General features: G+C 39.6%; 2 protein-coding genes across 6 annotated transcripts in view; one reads left to right on the plus strand and one right to left on the minus strand.

The window, feature by feature from the left end:
* LOC139757556 (synaptogenesis protein syg-2-like) overlaps window positions 1-1161 on the plus strand; it is a 202724-nt gene extending 201563 nt beyond the window's left edge. For all 4 annotated transcript variants that reach the window (XM_071678146.1, XM_071678145.1, XM_071678148.1 and 1 more), the window contains exon 26: window positions 1023-1161. In XM_071678146.1, the coding sequence (XP_071534247.1) occupies window positions 1023-1075 (53 nt within the window). In that variant the 3' untranslated portion in view covers window positions 1076-1161. The remainder of the gene's footprint in view (window positions 1-1022) is intronic.
* The window catches only part of LOC139757558 (phospholipid scramblase 1-like), a 48525-nt gene continuing 34815 nt past the window's right edge, over window positions 890-14599 (minus strand). Inside the window, exons 6-7 of one of the 2 annotated variants that reach the window (XR_011714663.1) lie at window positions 9096-9209; window positions 890-2648 (exon numbers count right to left, since the gene is read on the minus strand). Coding sequence is in view for 1 of the 2 variants with exons in the window: in XM_071678149.1 (XP_071534250.1) it covers window positions 9177-9209 (33 nt within the window). In the remaining variant the exon portion in view is untranslated. Of the gene's footprint in view, window positions 2649-3562; window positions 9210-14599 lie in introns of those variants that run through there. The other variant, XM_071678149.1, reaches the window with a different exon arrangement.

Below are 14599 nucleotides of genomic sequence, written 5' to 3' on the forward strand. Positions count from 1 at the left end.
GCTCACCACAGGAAAATAGTATAGTTACAAAGAATGAGCTATGTGAGTTAAGTGTTGTCAGGTGTTATGTGTGACGAGGAGAGAATGCCAGTAGTCCACATGTGGGCGAGCAGAAAGAAAAGACAGCTATCTGGGGTCTGAGGGGTGCAACTTGACATGGATTATTATTATTATTGTTGTTATATATTATCCCTGGGGATAGGGGATTAAGAGTACTTCCCACGTATTCCCTGCGTGTCGTAGAAGGCGACTAAAAGGGGAGGGAGCGGGGGGCTGGAAATCCTCCCCTCTCGTTTTTTGTTTTTTTTTTAATTTTCCAAAAGAAGGAACAAAGGGGGCCAGGTGAGGATATTCCAAAAAAGGCCCAGTCCTCTGTTCTTAACGCTACCTCGCTAATGCGGGAAATGGCGAATAGTTTAAAAGAAAAGAAAGAATATTGCCCCAGGACCTGTTAATGAATCTCCTTTAGCTTTGATCCTCACTCCATGCAGAGGGGAAATGATGAACTGTGGAGCAAGAAAGACCCTGACAAGTTTGTACTCCTTTCTATCCATTGGCAGTGATACAGATTTTCCAAAAGGTGACCCACATTCATAATCACTAACAGATAGTCTTTAACAGACAGTCTTTTAACACTTATGCACACACACACATATATATATATTTTTGTATTTATGTACATATGGGTGTTACCAGACTCTGGCTGCATGAGTAACAAGTCATCTTTAGTAAGGGTCTATCATCATTGAACAGAAACGGTTGCAGTCTCACTGAGAACTCCAAAGGAGTCCGTCATTTTCCTTGTCCTGGAGTACAGTCTGAAAACTGTGCTGTACACGTACGTTTATTCTATAAATGACCTTTTCTGGGGGAGTTCATCAGCCCAAAATGAGTGCCAGTATTTATGTTACATAGTCATAGAGTACAGCTTTTAGTATATCTTGTGTAACTATACCTACATTTGTCACTTAACAATGGTGTTTGGTCATGTACACTTACACGCTCATGATTTTCCCTTTCAGATTGGCCACCCATGACCCCAACATACCCAACAAGACACTTCAGTGAGAGCTAAGCTTGTGGCACAACCTGATCTTGGATCCTGCTGTGGTGTATGTCTTCACTGTGTCACTGGCGTCTTTGCCATGAATGTCAGCGGCATTCTTATGCTGTCAGTGTCTCCCTTATAATACCAGTCTTCACTACAGTGTGGCTTTCGTCGCTGTAGTGCCAATGTCCTCTGTATGATGCTGGTGTTCCCACTATGATGCTGGTATCCCCACTATGGTGCCAGTGTCTTCTGTATGATACCAATGTCTCCAAAATGGTGTCCATGTCTTCTGTTTGGTGCCAATATCTTCTGCATGGTGCCAGTATCTCTACTATGATGCTGTTGTTTCTACAGTGGTGCCGGTTTCACCACTGTCATCCTAGCACATGTGACCAAGACCACCACCACAATTGTCGTTCCGATGGCGACCCATCAACATCGAGCTGGAAGATGCACAGACAAGTACAACTCTATAGTGACCAGGTGAGTGTCTTATCTTCAGTCAGCTGTAGCCTTTCTTGACACACACAGGAGAAGCAGTTGATACAAGAAGTCCCATTAGTCAAACCTTCTTTAAATTACAGAATTGAGGCAATTTCTACAATATTTTTGCAAAGCAAGTTTAGATTATTTTTACTGTCGTTATAAATCAGAATCATATTATGATATTAAAAGAAAATTATCTTTTTTTTTTCACTCACAGCATATTAAGGGACTTGCTTTTAATGAGCAACGTAGTTGTAAAAATAAGAAAAAATGAATGAATGCATAACGGTAAATTTTATGAATTAACATAAAGTTAGTTTAGTGGGGGGGGGGGGGGTTTGTTTGGCCTTTATGCCTGTCACTGTCTAGTTACAACCACCAATCAGAGAATATTTTACACCTTCTTCAGGTGTTAAGGATAAATTTTCAAGACCACATCCACTCTTATAATGCAACAAGGATAATCAAATTACCCTTTGATTATACTGATACTCTCAGTGTCTGAAAGTCACTTTTTCTTTTTCCAGACCTACCATCAGGTGCAGCATATGTTGCAGAGAGCCGTGGGTATTAAGTGAAGCTTCTCGGTGTCAGTAAGATCTCAAGGATGTCAACATACAACTTGGTGGTTGACAAGTAGCCTTTGGCACTCATTAGCACTCCTTGGCACTGGGCAATGCCTTGTCATGTCAGCATTGCAACTTTACATCAGCCTTCTTTTACGGTGTCCATCAGTTCTTCAGGGTGTCAACCATCCTTGAGGACATGAGACTATCTTCAAAAGAGTAATCAGTCCTTCAGGGGCAAGACACTGACCAGGCCTTGACAGTGTCTAGCGGTTCTTCAGGGCATCGATCATTTCTCCAGGGCACTGACTAGTCCTCTGCTGCGTCAACCAGTCCTTCAGAACGTCACCCAACCTCTAGGGTGATGGCAAGTCTTAAAGCACATCAATCTGTCCTCCAGGGCACCAACCAGTCTTCCAGAGTGTTGTCCCCCAGGGTGTCGACAACTCCTCAAGAGCCTGGTGCCAAGGGTCGTCCATATTCTCCCTCATCCGTACACTCCTGATTTTCCGAATGTTTTTCTGGCAAAGTGCTGTCTCTTCTTGCTGTGTATTGTATAAGAAATATCAAAATTATTAATGTTTAGGCTCTGATACCAAATGAAAATTTTTTTCTATTTCAAGGTATCACCATACACAAAACAAACTACAAATGTATGTATGATATATCATGTCCAGCTCATTCATTTGTTCATTCCATAACACATACTCATTTGTTCATCTCCAACTCATATTCACCAGTTCATCCCACAGTACGAATTTATATGTGCATCTCATGATGCATAGTCATCTGCTCATCCTATAACATATACTCATTGGCTCATCTTACAACACAAAATCGTGTTTTCATCCCATGACCCATATCCATCTGTTCACATCACCATCACTTAGAATGTAAATATTGTATATAGCCTAAGACATAAGTTATTATATATAATTTCTACTACCTCGTCCATATGGGAACTTTATTCCAGTGATGGTCAGTTGACCCAGTGGGCCATATCTGACTTGCTCTACTTCTCAATCTTGAGTCCTAATAATGAGTGGTCTGTATCAATTCTTGTCTGTGATACCTGTCCAAGTATGTCTGATGGACTTTTTTTTATTGTCTTCAATGGGTCTTTGCATAATCAATGATGGAATGCATAATACATATTAAAAAATGAACAACACACTTCTATATTATTTTTATAAATATAAGTTTTTCGTGTTCCTTGATCTCGCTCGTATCTCAGTTCGAATAAAGTGTTGGCAAGTGGAATTAATTCTTCATTACCTTTAATTTTGTAAATAAAATGTTTTGGTGTTATCTGATTTCAGAAAAGTGATATTGTATGTTGTGCTATGTACTGTATTAAGTTAATGTATATGGTACAAGAAATACAAATTACATTTAGAAATACAGTAATGATAAGCAAGATATAGCAGTGTCTCACAAACAAAGAAAAAAATTATCAAAATGAATGTTCAAGTGTTCTCTTCTGATGAGTGGGGCTTACAAGCAATAAAATATATATATTAAAAACAAATAATGTTATCAGACTCCATCTGCTTGAGGTTCAATGCAAGCAAGAAGTCACCTCTGGTGATGCAGTATCGCTGTTGGTTAACAAAACAGGGTACTGTATCATCAAAGAACTTCCTGTCCTTGCTTACATACTGACATGTTAATATTTGTTCTAAATACCTTTGATAGACTTTACACAAGATATTATTATCAAAAGCATTCTTATACACAACAGTAAGTTCCAAAAGTATAATAAGGTATTGCCACAGAAACATAACCATAGATATTTTAGTTAGCTGTATGTTCTTTGTTGTGACAGTGTTTTAATGGACCACACCCAAGACCTTATCAAAATTATTCTTATACATTAATCATTTCATTTTGTAATAAGTTACAAGATTACAAAATGTTAACCATGAATGTTAATTTATGATGTATATTCTATATAAAGAGATTATATAAATATATATATATATATATATATAAATACATATTATACGAATAATTTGTTTTTCATTGATACCTGGACCTGTACTCATACATGGTTAAATTCATGTGGCTCACCTTTATCGCCTCTCATCTTTGGACTTAAGGATGTATTTCACATTAACCATCCTCAGATTATGATAAAAAACAATATTATAAACGTACAAAGCTTCATGTTACATTAGCTTGTTCACAATGACCTGACACCCTGGGAGGGTACGTGTTTCACATTCAGAAGATATCCAACAGTGCAGTTAGGAACATGAATTTCTCAAAACGAACAACCAGTGGCAGGACTCATACATTTGGAAAAATATAGTCAATGATGTCTGAATCATTACAACCTGACAGACCTTAAGCAGTCAACAGACATAAAATCTCTTTGATCCCCTTTTCTTACTACGTACATTCTAAAGACAAGTACTCTAAAAATAACTACTTAACAAAAATTAGGTGGTTATTAAGTATACATGATATCAATGCAACATTTTCAATTTCTTATCACTTTTTTTCAGAAAAAATGCAGAAATTACCACAATCTTCATTTCCACATTTTTTCAAGTTCCAACAGGAACTAAGCAAAGATGGCTTTCGGGTGTGCCTGGGATCTTGTACAATCATTATGACAGTGAATCTAAAAGTAAATATCTCTTGGAAAATTATTTTCATAACATTATAAATGTTTGCTCTTGTTCACAGAAAGAAAACGCTATTTTTCAGTAACAGGAATATTATAACCATGATCATCATGGTATACATTTGTGATTTCCTTCATAGTTCTCATTTCTTGGTGGAAATAAATACAAGTCAGTCTTTCATCAGTTTCCAGATCCCTCGATCTTTCAGCACCCAATTCTCAGTTGCTATGCCAGATCACTCCACTTAGGATCAAGACTACCTCAGATAACCAAGGCTTGGTTATTATTCCTCTACTCCTGCATACTGCAGAGAAAAACATACTGACCAATTATGACGGTAAAAACATAAGGAATATTACTTTAGATGTTAAGCATCACCCTAGACATTGGACCGGTTGAAAGGCAGCATCGGTGTTTTGTCAGTGGGGTTAACAGCGTATCCACAACACAGTACAGACCTAGCTAAGACCTGGAGGGTACATCTCTGAATACTGATCTGCTAGGTTACAATATTTGCTGAAGCTGTAAATTCTAAGCATTAACCTCTTTCTTAACCTGTAGAACTTGTACTCCTATATCATTTATATTTCCAGTTTCCCTATGCAAAAAAAAAAGAAAGGAAACTTGTCCGTGAAATTTACAGATACATAATTCCATGAAACTGGACATGCCAACAGAGATCCACCACACAATGCAAATGAGCTATTGATGTCCATAAATAATAATGTGATAAATTCACAAGATGTACATGTCTATATGCTCTAGATCTACCCCATGGAAATGGACATCAGAGGTAATAGGTAAGAAATGACGACGGCAGACTGATAGATCTTTAACATACCATTACCAACTCTTTACCCTTGCTGAAGAGGTTAAAGGTATACATTGCCTTTGTATTTGCATAAGCTCATCTTGGCCTTCTACCATGCCATCCTAAAGTATTCAGCAAGCTGCTCACATCCTACAAAAGGGCAAAACTATAATATGCTTTCCTTATATCCGATTCACAGTATCATCCAACCACAAAATGGGAAATGTAGATTTCTATTTCATCTACCAGTTGCAAATTACAATATGGTGACAGTGCCACCAGTGTACTTCAATTGCAAATAACTGATTCACAGTATCATCCAACCACAAAATGAGAAATGTAGATTTCTATTTCGTCTACCATTTGCAAATTACAATATGGTGACAGTACCACCAGTGTACTTCAACTGCAACTCAACATCATGCCTATCACAGCAAAATTGATAATCAACACAAAAGAGATCTAGTGTTGTCAAATGCGTTCCAGAGACTAATGTCTAGGAGAAAATTTTACACCAACTAAGAAGACTGCTAAAAGTATCTCAAAAATGGTAAAAGCTATTAACTGAAGCAGGTTGCTTAATGTATGGTGCTCACGTCACAATGCCTTGAGAGAGCAAGTTTTCGGGAAATTCATTATATCCATTAGGAGATCATTTGGAGCCTATATCTAGTGGCAAGAGGCAGAAGAGTTTAGGCATAACTGACCCACAACCAGAACTGATCTTCACACCAGTGACCTACAACCACAGCTACTCACAAAACATTTGCCTCTCATGATCTTTCTTCTCATGACCATGTGCATAGGCACCAATAATCATCCATTTCTCTCCATCCACTTTCAGGTTTACCCATATCAATCTAAAGTTCACTTTCTTACACTCTATCAAAGTACACTCACACTCACACTCATGGGCATTTCCACAGCATCCATAGCAATGTGTCCCTTTCGATTACTTTGGTGCCTTTGTTTGCTAGTTACATCTCATCGAAGTGGATGAATTCCTACGCAAACCACAAAAGCAGAAGTAACAGAATAAGAACTCAAATTACATTAAAAGATCATTTTAGACAAGAGTCCTTGCTTTCCATCACAAGAATTAACAGCTTTTCTAGACGTCAATAGCATTTAGCATTCCCTTTCAGCTCCATATCATCAGCCACCAAGTCGTAAACAAAAATATTTCATACAAATCTTCAAGCAGCCCACAAAAAGCATAAAGGCATATCTAAGAATGTCTCAGTGCATGACCTGATTTCAGTTCATCTACATTACAACCTGTCACAACACTAAAGGTAAGTCTCCCTCCTTTTTTTTTCGCTGATGGGGAGGGGAATTCCAGATTGTGATGGCCCTCATGACTACCCGTCCAGATGGGATAATCAAAGTTGGCATGGTGGCAGGTCTGAAACCAACAAGCAAAATGCTCCACTTTAGACACCAGCCTCTTCAGTCATGGTCTGGACATGCAACTCACCCCAGAAATAGTAGCAAGGAACTGGAATAGAAAAAATGAATGGAATTCTTCGCTTTACGGTGAAGGTATGAAAACACACAAGCACATGTGGGCTAACTTCAACCCTCTTCATCACCACCACCTCCTCAAGCACCACTGAGAGTGACTCCCTCCAAAGGTAACTAAGAAACAGGGGCACCACCTAGCTCCCTAGTCATCCCTTCTCCTGTTGACCCTATGCCACCCACACCTACGATGGGTGTCACCGGAAATCCATCACCTAAACCAAAACACAAGTGTTACCACCCTGGACCACTCACAAGATTCTCCATAGAAAATAAGACATATTCTTCAAAATAATCTATCATCTCTTTCTGTAAATTCTACTTCTTTCTGACTAACCACTAATCTAATATTTGTGCATGGTATATTGTGTGCTGGTATTTTATGCGTTTTGTTTTCTACACATTAAAAAATGTAACCTCTAACTTTAAAAAAGGGAAGGAAGTATATTCGGCTTTAAACTTTATATTTGTACTTCAAATGATGCACTGATGCACTGCTGTGACCCATGACCCCTGAATGTTGGCTGTATCAAAACAGAGATCCAGAAGCCCCACAATTTCCTTATTCTAACCTGGATTTGATGAAAATAAGATAAGTATATGTGGAATACATCTTCACTGTAAGACACCATAGTGTATATCTACTTCATTCAATGTACATGGTAATCAAACAACCACGAGAGCATCCACAGATTAACGAGCAGTGTCATTCACAAGTATCCACATGATTGTTGGTGGTGGTGTTCACAATAGGGTCCACAGGATACACGAAAGTGTCATTCACAATGGTGTACGTGTAACATCAGTAAAGTTATTTACTAGAGTGTTCATAGATAGGATCTTATTGTCACTGACTAATAGTGTCCACAGGAAGGCTGAAAATGTCATTCATTCTACAGGCTGAGGAGGAATATCAGCATTATCATAATGCTGTCAACGGGGGATGATAATGTCATTCATTGGAGTGTTCATACGAAGGACGGTAGTAAAATTCACTAACAGTACTGTGTCCACTAGAGGGCTGGCAGCATCATGCACCATGGTAGCCACAATGGGGTTGACTGTAAGATTCACTATAGTATCAACAAGAGGGTCTGTACTATAATTCATTTATCATGTTATCCATCGGTAATTAACAATGTCATGATAGAAGTCTGACCTAACCTTCTTACTAAAAAAAAAAAAAATGGGAGTTCTTTGTTTTCTTCCTTTCTTTCTGGCATCATTTCAAACTAAAATATGACACTACCATATCTACCCTTGCCCAAAAATTCTATTAAATGCAACTTGTTTGTACTCAAAGGTCAATTTTTGAGTTCCTAAAAATAACACAAATACTATGTGAGAGCCATGGATTCAGCTATACCATGTAAGAATAGTTCCTCCAGGTTCTTTTTTTCTTTCTGTCATCATTTCAAAATAAAATATGACACGACCATATTTATCCTAGCCCAAAAATTCTATTAAATGCAACTTGTTCGGACTCAAAGGTCAGTTTTTGAGTTCCTAAAAATAACACGAATGCTATGTGAAACCACAGATTCAGCTATACCATGTAAGAATAGTTCCTCCAGGTCTCGGCTGTTACCCTGATTAAGACAGTTATTTCTGGTCACAAAAGACATCCCAGGTGACACAAGGTGTCTTGAGTCACATCAATGGCTGGGATGACAGCAGTAATCAGATCTATGGCAGTTACTCGAGGTCACAGTTACATTCCAGAGAGCAGTAATCCACACTCCAGCTGCTATTCTATCATAACAATCATCCTCAGCTGAAAAATTTATATCATGTCAGAGCAATTAAAATCAATCAGAGCAATTATCCCAGTTGACAGAAGATATCCCAAATGAAAGTATGACAGCTTGGCTGACAGGTCAGCCAGGATATCTGTCCACATATCCCCTGCACATCACAGAAGGCAATTATGAGAGGCAAGAACAAGGGGCTGTAAAACCTCCCATCCAGCCAATGAATGAAGCATCAGCAGTAACCAGATAAGAGCAGCAATACTAAATTACATCCATTACCGCAGGTCAGGTGGAGAGGTAGTTGTGCTGATGTTAGATTATCCAGGGAATGATCATGTGACAGTGCACACACTCAGGACTTTAATTTTGTTTTCTTTCAAAGTACATGAAATCCTGAAAAAGAGAAAAAGAAATTCTTATTCATGTCATAATCAAATCATCATTCTTGCATGAAATATTTTGGTCACTAAACCTAATTATTTTTAGTCTATGGACATTCTTTCTCTACTGATTTTGCAGTTACTAGAAAAACTTTTTCAAATAAAAACTACACATACATGAAAAGTATACGAAACAAGAGATTTTCTGAAAGTCAATTGATTCTCTTTTCCTTTCACTAAGACAATGAGAAATACGATTATTAATAGCAGCAATAACTTATAACTAAATTGATGAGAATTACTATTGACTTTTGTGTAAATAAATTAAACATTTCCTTTTTCCATTGCCAGAGGTTGAACCATTATGTGACATTCATTTTTTCTTTTCATTTCAAGCTAGAAGTTTCAGTTTTCTAAATTGTTTCTTACATTTTTCATATGTATATATATGTATGTGTGTGTGTGTGTGTGTGTGTGTATGTGCGTGTGTGTGTGTATGTGTGTGTATGTGTATGTATATATATGTATATTATCCCTGGGGACAGGGGTGAAAGAATACTTCCCACGCATTCCTCGCGTGTCGTAGAAAGCGACTAGAAGGGACGGGAGCGGGGGGCCAGAAATCCTCCCCTCCTTGTATTTTTTAACTTTCTAAAATGGGAAACAGAAGAAGGAGTCACGCGGGGAGTGCTCATACTCCTCGAAGGCTCAGATTGGGGTGCCTAAATGTGTGTGGATGTAATCAAGATGTAAAAAAAGGAGAGATAGGTAGTATGTTTGAGGAAAGGAACCCGGATGTTTTGGCTCTGAGTGAAACGAAGCTCAAGGGTGAAGGGGAAGAGTGGTTTGGGAATGTCTTGGGAGTAAAGTCAGGGGTTAGTGAGAGGACAAGAGCAAGGGAAGGAGTAGCAGTACTCCTGAAACAGGAGTTGTGGGAGCACGTGATAGAATGTAAGAAAGTAAATTCTCAATTAATATGGGTAAAACTGAAAGTTGATGGAGAGAGATGGGTGATTATTGGTGCATATGCACCTGGGCATGAGAAGAAAGATCATGAGAGGCAAGTGTTTTGGGAGCAGCTGAATGAGTGTGTTAGTGGTTTTGATGCACGAGACCAGGTTATAGTGATGGGTGATTTGAATGCAAAGGTGAGTAATGTGGCAGTTGAGGGAATAATTGGTATACATGGGGTGTTCAGTGTTGTAAATGGAAATGGTGAAGAGCTTGTAGATTTATGTGCTGAAAAAGGACTGATGATTGGGAATACCTGGTTTAAAAAGCGAGATATACATAAGTATACTTATGTAAGTAGGAGAGATGGCCAGAGAGCGTTATTGGATTACGTGTTAATTGACAGGCGCGCGAAAGAGAGACTTTTGGATGTTAATGTGCTGAGAGGTGCAACTGGAGGGATGTCTGATCATTATCTTGTGGAGGCTAAGGTGAAGATTTGTATGGGTTTTCAGAAAAGAAGAGTGAATGTTGGGGTGAAGAGGGTGGTGAGAGTAAGTGAGCTTGGGAAGGAGACTTGTGTGAGGAAGTACCAGGAGAGACTGAGTACAGAATGGAAAAAGGTGAGAACAATGGAAGAAAGGGGAGTGGGGGAGGAATGGGATGTATTTAGGGAATCAGTGATGGATTGCGCAAAAGATGCTTGTGGCATGAGAAGAGTGGGAGGTGGGTTGATTAGAAAGGGTAGTGAGTGGTGGGATGAAGAAGTAAGAGTATTAGTGAAAGAGAAGAGAGAGGCATTTGGACGATTTTTGCAGGGAAAACATGCAGTTGAGTGGGAGACGTATAAAAGAAAGAGACAGGAGGTCAAGAGAAAGGTGCGAGAGGTGAAAAAAAGGGCAAATGAGAGTTGGGGTGAGAGAGTATCATTAAATTTTAGGGAGAATAAAAAGATGTTCTGGAAGGAGGTAAATAAAGTGCGTAAGACAAGGGAGCAAATGGGAACTTCAGTGAAGGGCGCAAATGGGGAGGTGATAACAAGTAGTGGTGATGTGAGAAGGAGATGGAGTGAGTATTTTGAAGGTTTGTTGAATGTGTTTGATGATAGAGTGGCAGATATAGGGTGTTTTGGTCGAGGTGGTGTGCAAAGTGAGAGGGTTAGGGAAAATGATTTGGTAAACAGAGAAGAGGTAGTAAAAGCTTTGCGGAAGATGAAAGCCGGCAAGGCAGCAGGTTTGGATGGTATTGCAGTGGAATTTATTAAAAAAGGGGGTGACTGTATTGTTGACTGGTTGGTAAGGTTATTAAATTAATGTATGTATGACTCATGGTGAGGTGCCTGAGGATTGGCGGAATGCGTGCATAGTGCCATTGTACAAAGGTAAAGGGGATAAGAGGGAGTGCTCAAATTACAGAGGTATAAGTTTGTTGAGTATTCCTGGTAAATTATATGGGAGGATATTGATTGAGAGGGTGAAGGCATGTACAGAGCACCAGATTGGGGAAGAGCAGTGTGGTTTCAGAAGTGGTAGAGGATGTGTGGATCAGGTGTTTGCTTTGAAGAATGTATGTGAGAAATACTTAGAAAAGCAAATGGATTTGTATGTAGCATTTATGGATCTGGACAAGGCATATGATAGAGTTGATAGAGATGCTCTGTGGAAGGTATTAAGAATATATGGTGTGGGAGGAAAGTTGTTAGAAGCAGTGAAAAGTTTTTATCGAGGATGTAAGGCATGTGTACGTGTAGGAAGAGAGGAAAGTGATTGGTTCTCAGTGAATGTAGGTTTGTGGCAGGGGTGTGTGATGTCTCCATGGTTGTTTAATTTGTTTATGGACGGGGTTGTTAGGGAGGTGAATGCAAGAGTTTTGGAAAGAGGGGCAAGTATGAAGTCTGTTGGGCATGAGAGAGCTTGGGAAGTGAGTCAGTTGTTGTTCGCTGATGATACAGCGCTGGTGGCTGATTCATGTGAGAAACTGCAGAAGCTGGTGACTGAGTTTGGTAAAGTGTGTGAAAGAAGAAAGTTGAGAGTAAATGTGAATAAGAGCAAGGTTATTAGGTACAGTAGGGTTGAGGGTCAAGTCAATTGGGAGGTGAGTTTGAATGGAGAAAAACTGGTGGAAGTGAAGTGTTTTAGATATCTGGGAGTGGATCTGGCAGCGGATGGAACCATGGAAGCGGAAGTGGATCATAGGGTGGGGGAGGGGGCGAAAATTCTGGGAGCCTTGAAGAATGTGTGGAAGTCGAGAACATTATCTCGGAAAGCAAAAATGGGTATGTTTGAAGGAATAGTGGTTCCAACAATGTTGTATGGTTGCGAGGCGTGGGCTATGGATAGAGTTGTGCACAGGAGGATGGATGTGCTGGAAATGATATGTTTGAGGACAATGTGTGGTGTGAGGTGGTTTGATCGAGTAAGTAACGTAAGGGTAAGAGAGATGTGTGGAAATAAAAAGAGCGTGGTTGAGAGAGCAGAAGAGGGTGTTTTGAAATGGTTTGGGCACATGGAGAGAATGAGTGAGGAAAGATTGACCAAGAGGATATATGTGTCGGAGGTGGAGGGAACGAGGAGAAGAGGGAGACCAAATTGGAGATGGAAGGATGGAGTGAAAAAGATTTTGTGTGATCGGGGCCTGAACATGCAGGAGGGTGAAAGGAGGGCAAGGAATAGAGTGAATTGGAGCGATGTGGTATACCGGGGTTGACGTGCTGTCAGTGGATTGAATCGGGGCATGTGAAGCGTCTGGGGTAAACCATGGAAAGCTGTGTAGGTATGTATATTTGCGTGTGTGGACGTATGTATATACATGTGTATGGGGGTGGGTTGGGCCATTTCTTTCGTCTGTTTCCTTGCACTACCTCGCAAACGCGGGAGACAGCGTCAAAGCAAAAAAAAAAAATAAATAAATAAATAAAATAATAAAATCAATATAAAAGAGACCAATATTACCATAACTACAAATAAAACAAAAGTATTCTTATGTCATTCACTCTCAGTAAGGAAACAGGGATATTTTTGAAGGACTTTTTCTCCCCTATCCCTGATGATAGAGGAGAAAGAATAGTGCCCACATATCTCTTGCATGTCACAGAAGGAAACTAAGTGAGGAAGGTGTGAGGGGCTGGTGCCCATGAGCCTTTGTGAGAATCACTAAAATCTTGAGGAAGAAAACCTTTATCCCCCTGCCTTTTGGTGAAGAAAATGTCTCTTATTCCTCAACCACCCATATGGTACTAGCAGCCAACTGTCTCAGTCTAGATCTCCCCGCTGACCACACAGCAACCCCCTTATCATGATGACATCCTCCTTCTTGCTGACCATCAGGTTGGTACCGACCTGATACTACCACAATTATTGGGATCACAGTCATGCAGAGATAATCTAAGCCTTCCTTTTTTCTTAGCATCTTTCTCCCTACTATGGATGACTACTGCATTCTTTTATTGTCTGGTTAAGGTACGGTGCATTAATTTACTGTTGAATAATTCTTATACAAAATTTGTATATGGTTGAAAGTTCCATTCGTCTGTGAGGATGGTAACCCTTTAACTTTACCCTTCCCTTCTTTTCTTCTCTGATAATTTTCTTTTATTCTCAGGAAGGTTTCAGTGAATAAGCCCACTGCAGGTGAAATGCAGAGAGATGGAGTCCAGAAGAGTGTTACCCCAGAGTGAAGACACTAAAACAAACCCCTAGGTTGTGCTACCCATGACTGGAAATAAGTCAAACTTTTTCTCTGTTGGTTATGTACAACTAGTCTTGAGTGGCATTTTGGTTGACAAGGGGTTCCCATAGTCTGATCCTCCGTAGAACTGTATTTTTCATAAAGAGAGCTTTTTACAGGCTTCCGAGTACTGGGAGCATCTTATGGACAAAGATCACCTCAAAAGTCTTGGTGGGCAGGATGGACTCACTTGGCACATGTAGTCAGAAAATCCCACTGCTTGAATGCTGTCATGCTGCCCCAGGCAAAACAAACGCATTTAATCCCATGTGGCCGTGTGGGGCCAAATCTTTTCTTATAAAAGTCATCATCCACAAAGAAGACTTTTTGGTTGTGGTTTTTCTGCCTTTTTGGGCATTTCTCGCATCAGATGAAACTGCATTATGCATAATGGCTACAGAGATTCTGGATAAGAACAGAGCGGAAAGATTCTGAAGGCCAAACAAATGTTACATAGTAACAGCCAACTCAGGCCAAACTAGCATAACAGAGTAACAGAAAGCTCAAACTTGTCCAAGTATGCTTCATCTGAAGAGTTGTCTATCCTACTTCATCCTGTTCTTGAGCTCTACAATGTCAGGCAACCCAAAGAACACATGACACGAAACTTGTAGTAAGCTGTAGGTATCTTGATAAATAAGGTATCTCTTGATCTCAACTTTATCACAAGACATATGAGGGGTAAATGTTACCCTATCCTTAACTCTAAAAGGTCCCTGTGTCCAA

Source organism: Panulirus ornatus, chromosome 27 (genome assembly GCF_036320965.1).
Source record: "Panulirus ornatus isolate Po-2019 chromosome 27, ASM3632096v1, whole genome shotgun sequence".
NCBI classification, from domain to species: domain Eukaryota; kingdom Metazoa; phylum Arthropoda; class Malacostraca; order Decapoda; family Palinuridae; genus Panulirus; species Panulirus ornatus.